Here is a 20,881-nt window from a genome sequence, read left to right as displayed (position 1 = left end):
TAACAAAAACATTTTGATTTAGCTTTCTTTTTATTGTCGTCAGATTATGGACATTGCGAATACTTAACACTTCAATCGTTTTCCATCACGATAAGCGTGTTCGAAAAGTTTCAAGTAATAGTTTACGTACAGTACGGAATGCTAGATTGAAACAGTAATATTGGTTCTAAGGTTGCCAGATATTTTTTCAACCTGTAAGGAGCAAATGCTTCAATATGAAAAAAAAATGCGGGATTTTAGTCTTTCACCCGGAACAAATAAAAGACAAAATTCTATCGTTGACATAATTTTTTTTATACTTCTCAGAGGTGCAAGTCCGATTTAACATACATATTTATAAAAATCAATACAATTATACGTATATATATATATTAATTAGTACGGTTCGAATAGGGGACAGAGTCAGTCCCACCGGGACATTTTAAACTAAGTCTAAGATACGGGACGTCTGGCAACCCTAGTTCTAACGCTAAACCTACTGAGGCCGGATCAACTTGAATCCTTTACAAATTATTGTAAATTTAAATGTTATATATCTTACTATATTTACAATTCTTCTGTTCGTTTGTTAGATAGTTTCAGTGAATTCCTTCTAAACGGCTGGATCGATTTTGAATATTTTTTTTATTGTGTGTGAATTCGGAAATGTCTTAGATTCAGGATTCACGGTCCACTAATTACGTTTTTAATGAAAGCACACCACCACGCCTGACCCTAACTAATGAACAGTTGGCAGGTTATGATCTTTTTAATACGGTTTTATTAGCTTCAGACGTATTTAAGTTAGTATGTAACGGAATCTTTGAACATGATTTTCACCCCCTTCCAAAACGGAAGGATTCGGATTAACTCGATATTTGGCATACTTATTAAGAACCGATGACAATTAAACATTTAATAAAAATTATGAAAAAATTGAAATTCAACTTAAATATGAAAAATAAATGATAGTTTAAAAAAAGCGCGGGGTGCTTTTCAGAATATTATCAAAATAACCCTTCTACTCATATCTGTTCATAAAATATCTATAACTACTGATATAGTAAGCGGCACGTAAGTTGGCAAGGTTTTGGTGTAGTGGGGGTAATGTCGCGCATAGTGCACATTGCAACAAAAAATGGTCACTTATTGCCCGCATATAATTTTATTTTATTTTTTATTTGCCATAATTTGTTTTTAAGCCTGTGTGTTTAGAAGAAAGTTAAAGAAAAGAGAGGAATTCGTGAAGTGTATTAGGTGTTATAAATAAAATACAATTAAAAGTTAAGAAGTTTATTTAAGAAAATATACTTAATATTAAAAATTATGTGTCGCCGTCGTCACTATCATTTTCTAATAGTGCTACCCCTTGGATTAAATTTATAGTAGCACCTGAGCTGGTGGAAGGAGTTGGCTCCTCATCGTTGACATAACGAAGTCGCTGTCGTCACTGGCGTAAATAATAAAACGCTCAGTGACTGAATCGACTATATGGTCATTGGTATTTGGCCCTGGCATTGCAAACAAATTTAAAAGAATAACACTCGTAACAAAAACTAAATTTAAAACAATAATAACAACTCGTAACAAAAACTCAATATAAACAAAGGGTTCCTACAATTTAGTAGGCGCATGTGTAACCAGGAGCGAACGGATTCCCTACAATCCCGCTTTTGCAGGTTAGCTGTCGGGGCTCCGTGGTTCGTGAGGAACGTTGACCTACACGACGACCTGGGCCTCGAATCAATTCGGAAATACATGAAGTCAGCGTCGGAACGATACTTCGATAAGGCTATGCGTCATGATAATCGCCTTATCGTTGCCGCCGCTGACTACTCCCCGAATCCTGATCATGCAGGAGCCAGTCACCGTCGACGCCCTAGACACGTCCTTACGGATCCATCAGATCCAATAACCTTTGCATTAGATGCCTTCAGCTCTAATACTAGGGGCAGGCTTAGGGACCCCGGTAACCGTACTCGTCGAACTCGACAAAGAGGTCGACGTGCAACCTAACCCATGCATCAGCCCGCTGAGTTTCTCGCCGGATCTTCTCAGCGGGTCGCGATTCCGATCCGGTAGTAGATTCATTCGCGAAACAATTGCTCTTGAGTTGTTAGGTCTCCTTCGGAGGCGCTCGGGCAGTTGTTAGCAAATCCCACCCCTCTTGGCTGAGCCTTTGCTCGCCCACCTGTCCTGGTGAAACTGGAAAGGCCTTCGGGCCACCAGTAAACTTTCAATCATAAAAAAAAAAAAAAAAAAAAAAAAAAAAAAAAAAAAAAAAAAAAAAAAAAAAAAAAAAAAAAAAAAAAAGAGCGAACGGAACGTGGACGCGGTGTGGGAGGGGAGGGTCGACTGACTCACCAATCGCGCGCTCGGAACGGTGCTACGTCTTTCCCCGCGTCCCGCTTGACAACCAAAGAGACCTAAAAAACGACTTCTGCGCATCTAACGACTCTTGCCAAGTTACGTGCCGAGGACTATACCATGCACCCCACGCTTTTTTTACAATAAAATCTTTTTTCTTACACTATTTTTTAATTCAAATTTATTAAAAAAAAATCCTATTTTTTAGTTTGGATTTTCTATAAAATATTGTATAAAATATAATATATTGTTTTAGTTTTTTTAAACTATTATTTTTTTCCTACTTATGTTGATAGCTTTGATAGGCTATTTCAGCTTTGCCTTGACGTGTAGGTGAGCTCAAACCGGAGTGTTGCTAACACTGTGCGCCTGTACAACAAAATCCCACAAGATGTTCAGAACATCTGTGCTATAAAGCTTACTATAAAGTCAATCATTATCTAGAAGATTGCACAAAGTGGGGATGAGTTGCTCGCTCCGGGCATTTCAATATTGTAATAATTGTTACGTTATAATATTCATTGTAAAATTGAATATTAAAAAAAAATCTATTATTAAAAAAAAAGACATGCCCGCTGAGTTTGTTGCCAGTTCTTCTCAGGACGGAGGCTAGTTTTTGTGAATTGGCGGTAGTTCTTTTTGACGTTCAACAAGTATGTAGGTACTCTCATTTATGTTGAATATTTTTTTTTATTTGATTTGATTTGATTTGACTGGCCCTAGCAAGAGCAGTGCTTTCCTGAATCTACCAATCTCCCACCGGATCGGAAACGCGACCCACTGAGAAGATCCGGCGAGAAACTCAGTGGACCGTGTCTGTGGGGTGATGATCAAGCTGTTTGTTTGTCGTCTTTGATTTTGACGTTTTGCAGGGCGGTCGCGCAGTTGGCCCGCTCCAGACCGGCCTGTATCTGTCGAAGGCGCGCACGAGCGACGCTTAAGTTAGCGTTCGTCGCTCGCACGCTTTCCTGCGAAACGTAAAGATAACGATGACGGCGATATATAAACAAGACTATTGAGGGTAGAAGCAAGTTTTGATGTGAAACATCTATAGCCGCACGTAAAACCGATTTCTGGCGTGGCGACGCATGCCGTGGCGACGCGTCGCCACGCTATATGGTGGTATATATATACAGTCTATATGCAGTAGTGTGTACGGTGTGGCGACGCGTCGCCATGCGCAATCGACTGTGCGATTCTCTCCCACACGATCCGGCGCTAAGCCATCTCTCTCGCTACACTGAGCTCGGATACCTATAGTGTATACTCCGTAGTGTATACAGTGTTGTTTACTACAGTACACATAACCTGTGTTTTACTTGAAAACAAATTATTTTTTCGTAATATTTTATTTTATCATTATGACATATTTAGGTACGTACTATCACAATCTGTTCTTTTCTGCATATTACTTTTACAAAATAATGTCGATGTTTCCCATCTGCCAGGCGTCCCGTGACGGCTCACATTTTTTTTTTCGTTTCCTACCTGAGCTGATAGCCTTGAGAGGCTATTTCAGCGAAATCTTAACTAGTAGGTGAGCTCACGGGGCTAAACCTGACGACGATGCCAACACGAACCCTAGTAAGGGCTGTATTTCGCAGAATCTACCACCGGATCGGAAACGCAACCCACTGAGAAGATCCGACGAGAAACTCAGTGGGCTTTGGCGTAAAGATGGCGATGGCGGCGACTTATAAACAAAACTATTGAGGGTAGAAGCAAGGTAGGTACCACCATCCTGCCTATTTCTGCCGTGAAGCAGTAATGCGTTTCGGTTTGAAGGGTGGGGCAGCCGTTGTACACTATACTTGAGATCTTAGAACTTATATCTCAAGGTGAGTGGGGGCATTTACGTTGCAGATGTCTACGGGATCCAGTAACCACTTAACATCAGCTGGGCCGTGACCTCGTCCACCAATCTAAGCAATAAAAAAAAGTACTTTATAATCATTAAGTCTCTTAGAAATAGATTCGTTGTCAGTATCTTCGGGTTCGTCTGTCCCAGAGTCAACTAGATATTCCGGCGCCTTAGTAACAGAAATCGATATAATTACTTGAGTGCGCCGCGTAGGGCACGGGTGACCTACACGCCAGGGTTAAGAAATACCTTCTTTTCGTTCCGTACCTAATCACTAAATGTCTCGAAGGGCTCCTAGCTTTTCCGGGCTCAGTTTGCTAACACTGACCCTAGTGAGAGCAGTGCTTCGCTGAATCTACCCTCAAAACGGAACCGCGACCCGCTGAGCGGATCCGGTGAGCATGCCGCCGTGATCACTCACCTGAACATTGAGCAGAGTTTTGTCAGCATACGTCAGCTTACTGGAGGCTATCTCAGTCGTGTGCCTAACCAGACCTTGTATGGTCGCACGGAGAGAAACGTTGCATTCCCCTTGTAAGAAAAAAAAAACACTATGGTTTTATTTACTAGTTTTCGCAGCGCACGCGATGTAAAGAACATTTTAGGTATTTTTTTTACACCTTGGGTTACATTATTGGAGTTTTAGTAAGGAAACCTATTTTTATTTATTTATTGTATAGCCTATATCGCTCGGAGATAGTGTAGCTTCCAAACTGTTAAAGAATTTTTCAAATCGGTTCAGTAGTTTCGGAGCCTATTCAATACAAACAAACAAACAAATCTTTCCTCTTTATAATATTAGTATAGATATAGACTAGTTAGTATAGATGGACGGTTTTTTTTTTTTTGAAACGACAAAGAGTTTGTTAAGAGAGTTTTAACTATGAATATGGAAGGTTTTAGAGGAAGAGGTAGACTTAAGAAAAAATAAATGGATTGCGTGAAAAATTGTATGTGTAAGAGGGGAGTGAGCGAAGAAATGGTATATGATAGAGGAGTATGGAAGAAGAGAACATGTTGCGCCGACCCCAGGTAACTGGGAAAGGACATGAATGGTGATAAGAATGATGATGGACGGTTTTTTTCTTGTAGATTTTACAACAAGAAGTGTTAAGCCAAATCTTATTTTGTATGGAAAAGCATTTTTGTTAGGAAAACAACATCAAATGGCGAATTAATTTCAGAGTCATCTCAAGCACTCTCCATAGATTAATCCTAGATTAAGCATATTAAAAGTCGTATTAAACGTGTAACGTTAAACCTCAGAACACATATCTCAAGGTGGGTGGCGGCATTAACGTTGTAGATGTCTATGGGCTCCGGTAGCCATTTAACATCAGGTGGACTTTGAAAAGTCGGGTCTGTACCACAACACTGCCTATTTCTAACACTATGCAATCATGCACATTACTGGTGTTAGGACCTCTTGTGAGTCCGCACGGGTAGGTATCACCGCCCTGCCTATTTCTGCCGTGAAGCAGTAATTAATGCATTTCGGTTTGAAAGTACCATTTAAAGTTTAAAATTTATAAACAGCAACATAAAAAAAAGTTTTTCGGCTATTCTAATAGAGTAATAAAAACCTTAATTGAATTTCAAATAAAATATGTTACCACATTTCCAAAGTCGCGGAATGTCTTGTAAGCCCGCACTGGTAGATACCACCACTATATTTCTGCCGTAAAGCAGTAATGCGTTTAGGTTTGAAGGGTGGGGCAGTCGTTGTACTGTAAAAACTGAGACCTAAGAAGGTAGTTGGCGCATTTACGTTATAGATTTCTATGGGCTCCGGTAACCACTTAACACCAGGCTGTGAGCTCGTCCACCCATCTAAGAAATAAAAAAAATTAAAAAATGCATTACAGTGAGAAAGGTCTAGATTTGACTCAAACCTCTAAGACTCTGACCTTGGGTCTCACAGCGCGGATACTTACACAATTTCTGATGCAGTAGACTATTGTAAATGTCGGCCTTTGTATGCGCGTGTGGCGGCATGGCTGTGTTCAAAGGAACGTCTCTCTCTAGTGGATCATCGGCCGGTTTTATCTTCGATTCTGTAATTTTATGAAAACACTAGCTGTACCCGTCCTCTTCACTGGGCATTTAAAATTAAGATTATTATTTCTCACCCCCACAAAGATTCTTATTAACGCCCCCGCAACTGGTGTACGGAGTCCAACACTCATATAAATAGTAGCATATGTATTTACTACATGGATACCAAGTTTCAAGTCAATCGGAGGCACGGTTCAGTAGTAGTTATAACGGAACATCCGTAAAAACCACTGTAGATTTATATATTAGTATAGACTGGGCTTGAAGCGAAACTCCGCCGTTGCTGGAGAAAGGAGAAGGGTTGTTTGGGCGTGACCTTCCTGTCGAGAATCGGAAGGCTGTGAAACACCCCGACCTCTGCAAGGAATGCAGATAAAGCTACCACAAGCCCCAAAGCGTTAAATACCCTTGAAATAAGACTCGCCAACCCGCAACGGACAGTGTGACGTTTTAAGGCCAATAACCTTCATGCACAGACTTTTAGCAGTGCATTTGAATAGACCTACACTCAGCATTTATTACTGGTGGTAGGACCTCTTGTGAGTCCGCACAGGTAGGTACCACCACCCTGCCTATTTCTGCCGTGAAGCAGTAATGCGTTTTGACTTGAAGGGTGGGGCAGCCGTTGTAACTATACTGAGACCTTAGAACTTATATCTCAAAGTGGGTGGCGCATTTACGTTGTAGATGTCTATGGGTTCCAGTAACCGCTTAACACCAGGTGGGCTGTGAGCTAGTCCACCCATCTAAGCAATAAAAAAAATTAATTTATTTTACTTTATTTATAACCGAGATAAAAGTTTTATAAAATATAATCAAAGCCATTAACATCAAGAAGTAAATGCTCATACCATTTGAAATATGTGGCTTTAAGTGTTAATTTTTACAAAGGCTGTTACACCCTTCGAGACAATTAAGATTTTTTGTTATAGATAAAGACAGTTTTATGATACATATGTCTATAAATTAGATAGACACTTCGTAGTGGAAAAACTTACCATCATCAGACTCCTCTGCTTCTCCAGTCACCACAAACGTTTTAGAGTTTGAAGATATTTCCGAGTCCTGCAAAACTGTAAATTTATAAGCTCTCCAATGTTAAACATACATGAAGTTTTGGTATCTTCTTAGTTGTAGCAATTACAGAATGACTACTACTATATGGAATTTAGGTTTGATTTCCCAGTCCGATTTAATTTGTGATTTAAACCATACATATCTTTGAATATGGTATAATGTGTGTATTTACTGGTGGTAGGACCTCTTGTGAGTCCGCACGGGTAGGTACCACCGCCCTGCCTATTTCTGCCGTGAAGCAGTAATGCGTTTCGGTTTGAAGGGTGGGGCAGCCGTTGTAACTATACTGAGACCTTACAACTTATATCTCAAGGTGGGTGGCGCATATACGTTGTAGATGTCTATGGGCTCCAGTAACCACTTAACAACAGGTGGGCTGTGAGCTCATCCAACCATCTAAGCAATAAAAAAAAATATATATATATTTGTAATTGATAGCTGAAGCTGCATTAAAGTCATAGTCCTGACTATGTGAAAGCGCTGGTTATTGTCTACTGACCTACTCGAGGTAGACTTTATTAATTTGTGATAACGCGGTTGTTCTCAATAATTCGAGGTCCTCTTTGACAATGATGCGTTAGAAGAACTATTTCAGTATCTCCGGTTGGTTACCTCGCATCCCTAACTTTGACATGCTTAATCCAAAAATCAATTCTCATGTACGTAGGAGTTAATGTAATAAATAAACAAACGGTAGATTTGTAAACGAACTCACAGGTGTTCTGCCGATTTCGAGTTCTGAATCTGATTCGGAGGCTTCTCCGTCGACAACGTGTGCATTTTTCGACATTATTAATTAATAATATTAGCAACAAAAGTATTATGAGACTTTTTATCACAATTATTAATACACTACTTTAAAGTTTAAGTTTGTTTTCATTTTTTAGTGCATGCAGAGGTGTTAGACAGAGGCCCGCAAATAATACCAAGATTAATACCGAGGTCGCTCCAAATGGATAAAACAAAACCTAAAATTTTTTTTTTTTTTTCTACCTAAGCTGAGAACCTTGAGAGGCTATTTCAGCGTAACCCTAACTTTTGTAGGTGAGCTCACGGGGCTCAAACCTGATGACGTTGCTAACACGAACCCTAGCAAGAGCCGTGCTTCGCAGAATCTACCACCGGATCGCAAACGCGACCCACTGAGAAGATCCGGCGAGAAACTCAGTGGGCTGTGTCTGAGAGTTAATTTACTCGTCGAGCCCTTCGTCGCAAGCGACGGGTTCGACGAGAACGGTGACCGGTGCTTGAAGTACCTAGAAGCACCGTTAGTGGATCGGGAGGATCCGAGATGACGTGTTTTGGGCGACGTCGACTGCTTTCCATTCTGTCCGCAGGATCGGGAATGCTAAAATATTCATGTTATTGCAATATTGTGTTATTGGTTAAATGATTGTTCTAATTAATTAATTATTCATTAGCTTATATCTTTCTTGATTTTTTATTTTAGACTGACAATGGGGCGAAACGGACGATATCGACGGTACCGTTGCGGACGGAACAGTGGTGTTTTTCGTTGCGTGCTCTGTGCAATACTTCACTTTAGTTATTAAGAAATCTTTCATTCATACCAAGGTGTTTTTAAGAAGAAACATAAAAAAATTCATCCTACAAGTATGTTATTTCATGATGGATCAGTAGTAATGACTAAAAATGAAATATTTTAGATGCTTGGAATGTCATTCAACAGTCTATCGGGAAATCTAAAAACAGAGCATTCCTAAAAACCTTAGTAACCCTATTACGGATTCGATTACGCATGATATACCAATGAAACTCCTACATGATGTAAAATCCAAAATTAAAAAATTGGTATAAATACCAATGAGAAAGTATATTTAACAACCCTACATTCATGATTGTGTTGTGTCAAATGTCAGATTTTCACTATAAGTCACTGCTTTTAGTTTTTTTACTTGATTCGTCTATTCAACAAGCAAAAGAAACATGGAGTATACTTCTAATCTTTCAATTTGATGTGATGATGAAAACTAATGTGGAATAAAGTTAGGTAAAGTACTTTACTTTTAAAGGAAACAAGCTTTCCCCTTTCCCCTTGCAAGGTCCTCACGAAGATTACAAGCGGATGAGTTATGTCTGTAATATTCATTAATCACAAGACTAGTACCTACTTATCTCCTAAATATTATAAATATATCTACGTCTCTATGCAGGTTAGTTAAGTAACCAGTACATGCACAAATTATTAAGATGTGATAATTTTGAGGATGAACTTACTAGTGGCAGCAACCGAGACACGGTCTACTTCGTACTATAGCGTACTTCGACGTGTTAGACGAAATATGAGCCTATGGAATCAGCTGAGTCTTCTCAGCGGATTGCTATTTCGATCTAGCAGCAGATGCATTCCTGAAACAGCCGTTATTGAGCACTTAGGCTTACTTCGGAGCCCCTTTTCTTCTCCTAACCCTGTAGTCTTAGGAGCTATTGCAGCGCTGCGTGGATGGGTGACTGAGCTCACGGGCTGAACCTGAGAGAATTTCTTAATACTAGACTTAGCAAAGGCAGTGCTTCGCAGAATCTACCACCGGATCGGAATCTTGACCAACTGAGATAATCCAGCGAGGAACCCAACGGGTTATGTCTATGGGTTAGTTCGCTCGTCATAATGACCATCAGGTGGGTGGCTGCCCCGTCCTTCAAACCGGAACGCACTACTGCTTCACGGCAGAAATAGGCAAGACGGTGGTACCTGCCCGTGCTCACAAGACTACTCACTTACTCATGAAAAACTAGTGAACACGGTATAAGGTCGACCATTAACCAAACTAGCTAAGCACTAACTAGCAAGCAAAGTAATAAAAAAAAAAGAACTATAAAACTATTTATCGTATTCAAAAGCATATACATACAAGATAAATACATGTATTATATTTTTAGTGCTGAGCTTATTTTCATATATTTTGCAAAAATCGCCAAAGGATTTTTGAGAAAAAAATAGCTTTAAAAAAACGATAACTTAAAAAAATGGACAAAAATTTATGCTAAATTCACAGCAAAATAATTTAACAAATGGTTATTTATAAATGTTATTGACTTATTAAAAACGTTATAAGTGCGCGCGTTAAGACACGTCCGTATAGGTTGATACCTAATAATACTATAATCAAACTGCGCAATAGTCGGTATTCCGACGCTTCGCACATTATACGCATTAGGGAGTCGATCTATCGACGGTTCGCGCTCAAAGGATTATCACATGCATCAATTATCTCACGGAAAACACTGCTCCGACTGGGGGTTCAAAAATCACCGACCAAAAATTCCCAGGGCGGTAGATGAATAAAACAAAACAACACTGACAATAAAATTATATTTTAAAAGTCCGTATCTTAATTACATTAAAAAAAAGGACCCACTCCGGGGTCCGGGAATATTGTTTCCTTCCGAAAACTCACAGACCGGCAGATTGCATCCTGAATACTACTCCATCATCAGAGCACCGTCACGCTCCGAGCTTAGGACCTTGCGACCGCAGTGGTCCACGGACCTCATCCGGTTGCGACAACAGCGAGTGACAACGCGTGCCGGTCCGCGCCCCCCCGTCCCGAGGTCCGTGGGCCTCTCGTTTCGTTACTTATGAATCACAGAATCGTTCTCAAGTTTCTGCGGCACCACACTTAGAACTCTCCCGGTGCTTAGAAGACGCTCCGATACAAGTCAGAGCGAGGCCTAGCGCCACGAGTCCCGGGTTCACACCTCGCCCGGGCCGCTCTCGCTGCTCACGATCTGATACGTGATCAGGTACTCGGGGTAGGCCTGGACAAAAATATTATTATGTTATTACTCTGCACTACCTTTGGTTGACTGGTAGAGAATGCCTTAGGCATTAAGTCCGCCAATATAAATTTTACATGAAGGTTTTTTTTTATTGCTTAGATGAGTGGTCGAGCTCTCAGCTCACCTGGTGTTAAGTGGTTACTGGAACCCAGAGACATCTACAACGTAAATGCGCCACCCACTATGAGATATAAGTTCTAAGGTCTCAGTATAATTAGATAATATGTAATAGTGTAATAAATAAATGAATGAATGAATAAAGCCGATGGTGGTAGTGGCGTGGTACCTGCTCCCCCCTGTAGACCACGTACTCCGGAAAGCAGAGCCCCCCCTGCGAGGGCCGGCCCGCCACCGAGTGGTGCCCGGGCGGCGCGTGCGCCATCTTCATCGCGCTCAGCAGCTGGAACCCGCGGCCCAGGGTCACGCGGCACAGCAGCATCTGTCTGCAGAGTCATTCAAAGATACAAGATACAAAAACAATTTTTTTTTGATGTGAAACATCTATAGCCGCACGTAAAACCGATTTCTGGCGTGGCGACGCATGCCATGGCGACGCGTCGCCACGCTATATGGTGGTATATATATACAGTTTATTTATGCAGTAGTATGTGCGGTGTGGCGACGCGTCGCCATGCGCAATCGACTGTGCGATTCTCTCCCACTCGATCCGGCGTTAAGCCATCTCTCTCGCTACACTGAGCTCGGATACCTATATTGTATACTCCGTAGTGTTTATATACAATGTTGTTTACTACAGTACACATAACCTGTGTTTACTTGAAAACAAATTATTTTTTCGTAATATTTTATTTTATCATTATGACATATTTAGTTCCTATCACAATCTGTTCTTTTCTGCATATTACTTTTACAAAATAATGTCGATGTTTCACATTTGCCAGGCGTCCCGTGACGGCTCACATTTTTTTTATTGCTTTTGTAGGCAGACGTGCGTACGGCCCACCTGATGATAAGTGGTTACCGTCACCCATGGACTTCAGCAATGCTAGGAGCAGATCCAAGCCGCTGCCTACTGAAACAAGCCACTGCCTACTGAGCCAAGCCGCTGCCTACTATTTTCTATTTAATTTGGCTATTTAAATACAATTATGTATCTTGAAGTCGTCGTGGCCAAAAGGATAAGACGTCCGATGCATTCGTGTGTAGCGATGCACCGGTGTTCGAATCCCGCAGGCGGGTACCGATTTTTCTAATGAAATACACGTACTTAGCAAATGTTCACGATTGACTTCCACGGTGAAGGAATAACATCGTGTAATAAAAATCAAATTCCCGCAAAATTATAATTTGCGTAATTACTGGTGATAGGACCTCTTGTAAGTTCGCACGGGTAGGTACGCCTGCCTATTTCTGCCGTGAAACAGTAATGTGTTTCGGTTTGAAGGGTGGGGCAGCCGTTATAACTATACTTGAGACCTTAGAACTTATATCTCAAGGTGGGTGGCGCATTTGCGTTGTAAATGTATATGGGCTCCAGTTACCACTTAACATCAGGTGAGCTGTGAGCTCGTCCACGCATCAATAACTCTTAGTAAATGACCACCATTTTACTGAGATTACATTTCATCGCTTAACATCTCATCTCATTTAATTTCATCCCAGTTGATTAATGTCTCAATTTAATCATCTTCATTTCATTTCACTCCATAATATCATTTTTCATAAAAATATGAATATAAATTAAAATAACACATGACTCAAAGGTCTTAGTTACCAGGTCATAAAATCCCTTAAAGAAACCCGGCCCCCCTTGTGGGGGCGTCCGGGGGGCACGGTGCCCTGGGAGCCCCCCCCTCACCTGTGGCAGAGGTAGCAGCTCCGGTCCTTGTGCGCGGGGCAGCCCGAGCCACCGCCGAACCCGTACACGTACTGGTTGCTCTTCGAGGAGTGCTCCGCGAAGTATATCCCGGCGCCGAACATGCCCCCTGCGGATCGGGACAGCAGGGGGAGTCAGCGGGGGACCGGGGACCGCAGCACGGGGGTCATACAAGCGGTTCGGGTTCGCGGTCCGCCCCAACCATAAGATGCCCCAAAATCACAAACCAATCCATTGTTTAAATAATTCTTAGCGTATAACGGTATCTTGAACAGTGGTGGTCGTATAATTAGAAACACTACCAACGATCCTTGACATTACATACGTAAGATACTTTACCGCAATCATTTTATTATCATTTATTAGATAAAGAATATAAATCCCACTACACAAGTGCGGATGTGTTTTGTTTTCCTACCTAAGCTGATAGTCTACTAGAGAGACCATATCAGCGTAAGCTTTACTAGTAGGTAAGCTCACGGGGCTCAAACCTGACGATGTTGCCAACACTGGCCCTAGCAAGAGCAGTGCTTCGCAGAATCTACCACCAGATCGGAAACGCGACCCACTGAGAAGATCCGGCGAGAAACTCAGTGGGCTGTGTCTGTGGGATGTCGTCTAAGCCCGCACGGATGGGCACCACAAACCTACCTATTCCAGCCGCGAAGCAGTAATAATGTATTACTTGCAATTAAGACTTCAACCATAAATCTCAAGCTGTGCGAGTATAACCACATAAGTCATATAGACACATAGGCAACGCCTTTCAATGAACCTATTAAACTTGTCATTATTCGATTTTGACTAGAGGGGGCTGGTGATTGGACCCCCCTCGCCACACCCCGGTCTCCCCTCACAGATATAGACGTGCCTCTCGTCAAAGCCTCTTGGATTGTGACTAGAGGTCACTAGTGACTGGATCCCCTTCGCCACCCCCCAGTCCCCCCTCACTAATGTAAGCGTGCCTATAATCGAAACCATTCGATTTTGACTAGAGGTCGCTAGTGACTGGATCCCCCTCGCCACCCCCCGGTCCCCCTTACCGATGTAGGCGTGCCTCTCGTCGAAGCCCTTCTGCACGATGGCGTTGATGAAGGGCGAGCCGTGGAAGAGCATGCGCTCGTTGTCGCCGCCGGCCTCCTCTGCGACCTCGCGCCGCCGGTGCTGGTACCGCTCCCAGACCCGACCGTTCACGATCTTCTGGATCTAAGCGGGGAGAGGACACCGAACTCGTTCGTAACTAAGCTGAGAGCCTTGAGAGGCTATTTCAGCGTAACCTTAACTATAGTTCAATTATTTTGTCCGCGCAGTTTGGGTCATAAAACATAGCCCGGCTAGGGCGGTGAGCATGTTGCGGGGGCGCAACGCCATTATCGATAAAAACAAATGAGTCCTGCAAATTGTAATAGTACATTATGTCGAAGAGAAATGTGTTTTTATGCATTCGTTCTCTGAATTTCTTTAGTGACACAATGGCTACTCCTTTGTTTTGTATCAAAACGGCAGAATTTACTCAAAATAATATTTGCACGTGTTGTTATCAACAATGCGTTAAAATTTTTCACTGAAATAAGAATAGATCCCGAAAAGTTACTAAGTGTTAATTTCTGCCGTTCTTGTTAACTTGCTGCGGCGTGTGGTGTAAGTATTCGATTAGTGATTTTTTCTTTCATTTTTATCACTAACCCACAAAATGACAAAACTAAATACACTATCGATAACGCTTATCGACAACAATAATGCGCATCACTATGCCCTTCCATAAGGCCCGTGAGTGGAAGAGAGAGCGAAACACTCGCTTCACCGCTCCGAGTTTTTATGACCCAAACCACACGGACAAAATAATTCTACTATACTAGGCTGCACTAAAAGTATCGGGAATGGAATATTTTCACTGTTCCTGTCATACTAAAATCTTTTTAATTGAAAACTCCTTGGTTTTAATAATCGAATACCATTTATTTATTTAAAAAAAGATTCTCGGTCTTGTCACGAGGTCTTGTCAAACTTGTTTAGTCGTTGAGAAAATGGAATTCACTCGAGAAAATTCAAGAGCGATGATTTATTATGACTTTCGAAGTGGTTTAACACAAAAACAGTGTGTTGACCGGATGATTTCTGCATTTGGTGATGAAGCCCCATCCAAAACCACAATTTATCGCTGGTTTGCTGAGTTTCAACGTGGACGTGTCAAGCTCAGTGATGATCCCCGTCAAGGTCGTCCAAAAACTGCAGTCACCCAAGAAAACGCTGATGCTGTGCGTAAGCTGATTGAGGAAGATCGACATGTGACATACCGCGAAATTCAGGCAACTTTAGACATTGGTATGAGTCAAATACAAATAATCTTGCATGAACAATTAGGTGTAAAAAAGTTGTTTTACCGATGGATACCGCATTCGCTCTGTGAAGAGCAAAAAGCGGCTCGCGTTACTTGGTGCGTCAGAACTCTCAAAAGATTCCACGCAGGATCCTCAAATGCTGTATACAACATTGTATCAGGTGACGAATCCTGGATATACGCGTACGAATCCGAAACAAAAAACCAGTCACGAGTTTAGGGTGTTCGAAAATGAGTTAAAGCCAACAAAAATTGTTCGTTCACGGAGTGTTGCAAAAAAAATGGTGGCCACGTTTGTCTCCAAAACCGGCTGTTACGACTATTCCTCTTGAGGGACAAAGAACGGTTAATGCAGAATGGTATGCTAGCATTTGTTTGCCACAGGTCGTTTCTGAACTCCGTAAAGAGAAATGCAACCGCCGCATCATCCTCCATCACGACAATGCGAGTTCACACACCGCGCACAGAACAAAAGAGTTTTTAGAGCAAGAAAACATAGAATTATTAGACCATCCGCCGTACAGCCCCAACCTAAGCCCTAATGATTTCTATACTTTCCCTAAAATAAAGAATAAATTGCGTGGACAGAGATTTTCATCACCTGAAGAAGCTGTGGACGCCTACAAAACGGCCATTTTGGAGACCCCAACTTCCGAATGGAATGATTGGTTCCATCGTATGGAAAAATGTGTCAAATTTCGCGGAGAATACTTCGAAAAGCAATAAATACATTTTTAAATAGTAATGTTGTGTCACTTCGTTAATTCCCGAAAGTTTCAGTGCCGCCCTCGTAGTAGGTGAGCTCACGGGGCTCAAACATGACGACGTTGCTAACACGAACCCTAGCAAGAGCAGTGCTTCGCAGAATCTACCACCGGATCGGAAACGCGACCCACTGAGAAGACCCGGCGAGAAACTCAGTGGGCTGTGTCTGTAGGTTAATTCGCTCGTCGAGCCCTTCGTCACAAGCGACGGGTTCGACGAGAACGATGACCGGTGCTTGAGGTACTTAAAAGCACCGTTAATGGGTCGGGAGGATCCGAAATGACGTGTTTTGGGCGACGTCGATTGTCCATTCGGTCTACAGGATCGGGTAATGAATTGTTATAAACACATCAGAGTACTGTGCAAAGACTTACTAAACAATAAGCCCAATATCACAACAAATGTGGAAAATTGTATAAATAAATAGACGTGTTTTTAAGAGCATTTTACTGGTGGTAGGACGTTTTGTGAATCCAGTAGGTATCACCGCCCTATCTGTTTCTGTGCGTTTCGGTTTAGTTTTTTTAATGCTTAGATAGGTGGACGAGCTCACGGCCCACCTGGTGTTCAGTGGTTGCCGGAGCCCATAGACATCTACAACGTCTCAGTATAGTTACAACGGCTGCTCCGCTCTTCAAACCGATACGCATTATTGCTTCACGGCAGATATAGGCGGGGTGGTGGTACCCATCCGTGCGGATTTACAAGAGGTCCTACCACCAGAATCGCACTAAGCACACAGTCCACTTACAGTACAGTCCAATCACTGTACAGTCTAGTTACACTACAGTCCTGTTACAGTCCCAATCACAGTCCAGTTACAGTACAGTACAGTCTAGTTACACTACAGTGCAGTAGTCTAGTTACACTACAGTCCGACCACAGTCCAGTTATAGTCCAATCACAGTACAGTCTAGTTACACTACAGTACAGTTCAATCACAGTCCAGTTACAGTCCGTTACGGTGGCGTACCTTGACGACGTTGTAGTGCGTGAAGTGGCCCCCGGCGTGCTCCCGGTGCGCGCGCACGGAGGCCTGCATCTCCCTCTCGAGCACCGCGTACTCGCCCCCCTCGCCGCTCGGGGTCACCTCTACGAGGGTCGTGCCGCCGTACCATTCTGGTCACATTAAACCCCTCGATTAATTCACTACTCGTTCTTTAATCTATCTATATTTAAAGGACTGTATTGCAGCCAATGGAGACCACTTCGAATAAGCTTTTTATACTTTAAATTGTTTTATATTTATATATTAAACTAACACACTGTAAAAGTAATAAATGTTATTTGCAATAGAATTTTTTTTCCTTTGTAACAGTATTTATGGCCAGACTAAGTATATATATATTATATATATATATCTCATATCGGACGGTGGAAAGGTTATTTGGTTTAAGCGATTATTTACATTTTTACGTTTATGATTAAAGGTCCGTTTAATTTGGGACTAAGATCAACAGTTCAATGTTTTATTATTTGAAATCCAATGAAGTTTACTTCATTCTACATTCAGCTGAAGAAGTTGTATTTGCGTTATTCTTTCCAAATTTGAAATGACTCCCCTGTAAAGTTGCATAATGTCGTTTTAACTATTTAAAGCCTTTCACCCCTCGATTTAAATAAAACGTATTACATAAACTTCTTTAAAATATAAATGACACGCAAAAAAAATTATGGGGGTCGTGCAACTTCGTGCCCGCGAAAGAAGTTAAACTTCTTTTGCGGTTGTCATTTTCCTCATTTTTAATCCATAAATCAAATTTATCTTGCAATAGGGAATGCTGTGTATAAAAGAGACACGACCTAGCTCGCTTTCTCCCTCTCTCCACAATCGAGTTCGCGAGACGCTCTGTCTATTCTCTCACTCTCGCTCGTCCTAAATTGTATATTTTCTCTCTAACCGTAACGAATCTATCGCGAATTAAATTTTACTATCGACGCGCCTAAAGAAGTTTAACTTCAATGATATTTGTAAAAGTTTCAAACATATTTTTGCTAGAGTAACATGAGTTTTAAAGCCATACAAATAGAGTTTATAATCGTGTGCTCTCACCGTTGGCGGCGTGGGCGGTGCGCCGGGCCGCCTTTAGCAACCGATGCCGATGTCCGTAGGCCGCAACGCCGACCGCGCGCAGATCCTCGTGCGACATCTCGCACAGGATGTCCACCGTTATCTGCTCTCGCTCCAGCAGCGGCCCCAGCTGCTCCAGTCCGACGCTGCGAACGTGACCGTGCGTGCTTAGTGCGAGCTTTCTTAATGTTCTCGATAGGGTAAATCTTAACTCAAGTTTGTATGGAGTTCGAACGTTTTTTGTTTTTGTTTTATTGCTTATTTGGGTTGACGAGCTCACAGCCCACCTGGTGTTAAGCGGTTACCGGAGCCCATAGACAACTACAACGTAAATGCGCCACCCACCTTGAGATATAAGTTCTAAGGTCTCAGTATAGTTACAACGGCTGCCCCATCTTTCAAACCGAAACGCATTACTACTTCACGGCAGAAATAGGCAGGGTGGTGGTACCTACCCGTGCGGACTCACAAGAGGTCCTACCACCAGTAAACGAGACAACAGTAAACAAGGACGGATAGCGGCTCAACAATTCATATTGTCGGAACGTATTTTTTTTTTTTTTTTATATAATTGTTAAGCTGCGTATGTGTGCTCTCTCCGAAGAAGACATGGACGGAGTGTGTGAATGACGATATGAGAGAGAGAGGAGTAAGTGTTGAGATGACGGATGATAGCGGAGAATGGAAAAGAAAAATTAGCTGTGCCGACCCCACCTAGTGGGATAAGGTGGAGAAAAAGAAGAGTATATGTGCTCTCTACGACACAGCGGAGTGACCTTTTTTTCCCCTACCTATGCTGATAGCCTTGAGAGGCTATTGAAGCTTCGCCCTAACGTATGTAGGTGAGCTCACGGGACTCAAACCTGACGTCGTTGCTAACACGAATCCTAGCAAGAGCCGTGCTTCGCAGAATCTACCACCGGATTGGAAACGCGACCCACTGAGAAGATCCGGCGAGACACTCAGTGGGTTGTGTCTGTGGGTTAATTCACTCGTCGAGCCCTTGATCGCAAGCGACGGGTTCGACCAGGATCGGTGCTTGTGGTATTGTACCTAACAGCACTGTTAGTGGATCGGGAGGATCCGAAATGACGTGTTTGGGGCGACGTCGACTGCTTTCCATTCTGTCCGCAGGATCGGGAAAACCGGAGTCAGTGCAGCATCAATCGCGTTTAAGTGGCAACCGCGTGGCAGGAGAAGACCTGGTCGCCCTGTACACACTTGGCGACGCATTGTATAGACCGGGATGAAGTCTCCCGACGTGAACTGGAGTGATGTTAGCCAGCAAACGCAAAACAGGATCAAGTGGAGACAACTTGCGAGGGCTTTGTGCATCAGCAGCAAACACATAGTCTTTTCGCATTAAAAGTGTACTACAATTTCCAAATATATTCGAAATTGAGTTAATATGCGTGAACATTTGGCGTCAATCAGTATTCTTCTCATAAATACTGTCAAAAGAGCGTAGTTTAGAATTAGTTTTTTTTTTTCGTCTGTGTGTTGCATGTCGCGTGACGGTGAGCTGCGGAGTAGGGATAAAGTGAAATACGCGTAGTAGTGTATAGTAGTGTATAGAGACTATTACTCATTTGTGCCAGTGCTCCACGCTATTTTGTTTTTGTTTTTGTCAGTGTTTAATGTAAATGTTGTTTGTCAGAGTTAAATGTCTATAATGTGAAAAAAAGTTTCACTTTTACCGTGGTTTCATAAAACCACACAATCCTTTTTTTAGTTTACCTATGTTTTGACTAATATTAAAAAAAAAAAATACATAATGTTATCTTACTTTAAAAGATAGATAATGTAACTGGTAAAAAATAAAAAATAAATGTTGCAAAGACGATTAATATTAAAAATATTGCATGTTTTAAAACCCTTAAAACACTCTCCTGTAAAATTAGTAAGTTTTGAGATTATACAGTGTTAATGCGAGAAGACGAGATGTGCTCGTATCGTGAGTGCTTAGCGTGCTCACCTCGCCAGGAATGTCTGCAGGGACTCCGAGGTGGAGAGGGCCGACGCCGGCCTCCCGGCTGCGTCTTCCAAGCTGCCCCTGGACCCCTCCGCCCAGTAGTTGCTGGGCAGGACCTATCGAGAAGACAACACAGCGTCTGTAGTCCTTGATGACAAAATCAAATAACTCAAGGTACCCGTGTAATTCCACGGCAGTAGCTTGTGTTGAAGCACGCAGCATATCAACGAGTACACATCTAGTTATATCTTCAGTGAGCTTAGTGAGAGCTTTTTAACGTTCTCGATAGTGTAAGAGTTAACTTAACTTTTTTTTATGAAACTTACAGTTTATAACAATAATCAACATAAGAAATCATTTTATTGTTAATTATTAAATATCGCGACCATTAATCGAAATAAAAACCATCCTATGGTCTAAATTGAAAGAAAACACATATTTAAAATAATAAAAGTTAAAATCGGTTCAGTAGTTTAGGTGTCCATCGCGGACAAACGTTATTTATACATAATATATATTAAGATGAATCTGCGTTATGTATGTACACGCTTAACTTCAGAACGCCGGCAACAAATTAGATAATTCTTTTTTTGTTGTGTTTGTTATTGTCAGGAAATGGTTCTTATGAAAAAAAAAACAAAATTAAGAAAATTATGTGGAAAATTAGAAAATTTAAGAAAACGTAACCATCATATTAAACTTTCTCATCCAACCTTATGGCTTTCGACATAACATTGAAAGAATGCGTGCTGCAA

The 20,881-nt window shown here is 41.8% G+C and overlaps 3 protein-coding genes across 4 annotated transcripts in view; 1 reads left to right on the top strand and 2 right to left on the bottom strand.

Annotated features, from left to right (window-relative positions):
• LOC134201268 (uncharacterized) overlaps positions 1-20,881 on the top strand; it is a 395,935-nt gene that overhangs the window by 186,110 nt on the left and 188,944 nt on the right. The window lies entirely within an intron of this gene.
• Positions 1,257-8,307, bottom strand: LOC105841814 (biogenesis of lysosome-related organelles complex 1 subunit 3). 2 transcript variants are annotated; one of them, XR_009976479.1, is made up of 6 exons: positions 8,055-8,307; positions 7,261-7,327; positions 6,142-6,261; positions 4,629-4,738; positions 2,306-3,314; positions 1,257-1,638 (listed from the first exon to the last, which is right to left on the bottom strand). XR_009976479.1 is itself a non-coding variant. In XM_038020105.2 (5 exons), exons 1-5 carry the CDS (start codon positions 8,127-8,129, stop codon positions 3,177-3,179), a joined length of 510 nt encoding a protein of 169 aa, XP_037876033.1. In that variant the 5' UTR covers positions 8,130-8,255; the 3' UTR covers positions 1,257-3,176. The 2 variants fall into 2 exon arrangements, 1 of the variants encoding a protein (XP_037876033.1); XM_038020105.2 differs by having other exon boundaries at positions 1,257-3,314; positions 8,055-8,255.
• The window catches only part of LOC101740141 (poly [ADP-ribose] polymerase tankyrase), a 49,394-nt gene continuing 39,169 nt past the window's right edge, over positions 10,657-20,881 (bottom strand). The window contains exons 19-25 of the mRNA XM_004927285.5: positions 20,130-20,242; positions 18,137-18,300; positions 17,057-17,202; positions 14,021-14,183; positions 12,960-13,086; positions 11,427-11,583; positions 10,657-11,119 (exon numbers count right to left, since the gene is read on the bottom strand). Coding sequence (XP_004927342.2) covers positions 11,054-11,119; positions 11,427-11,583; positions 12,960-13,086; positions 14,021-14,183; positions 17,057-17,202; positions 18,137-18,300; positions 20,130-20,242 — 936 coding nt within the window. The 3' untranslated portion in view covers positions 10,657-11,053. The remainder of the gene's footprint in view (positions 11,120-11,426; positions 11,584-12,959; positions 13,087-14,020; positions 14,184-17,056; positions 17,203-18,136; positions 18,301-20,129; positions 20,243-20,881) is intronic.

The sequence above is a fragment of the Bombyx mori genome, chromosome 24 (genome assembly GCF_030269925.1).
Source record: "Bombyx mori chromosome 24, ASM3026992v2".
NCBI lineage: Eukaryota > Metazoa > Arthropoda > Insecta > Lepidoptera > Bombycidae > Bombyx > Bombyx mori.
This window is presented reverse-complemented; position numbering and strand designations above follow the sequence as displayed.

Excerpts from the sequence above, each read along its gene's own strand:
- LOC105841814 (XM_038020105.2), bottom strand. The coding sequence starts at position 8,129 with ATGTCGAAAAATGCACACGTTGTCGACGGAGAAGCCTCCGAATCAGAT. Across the intron at positions 7,328-8,054 it reads TCGAAATCGGCAGAACACCT|GACTCGGAAATATCTTCAAA; the intron begins GTGAGTTCGTTT and ends ACAGTTTTGCAG. Across the intron at positions 4,739-6,141 it reads TCTACTGCATCAGAAATTGT|GGGAATGCAACGTTTCTCTC; the intron begins GTAAGTATCCGC and ends TTTTCTTACAAG.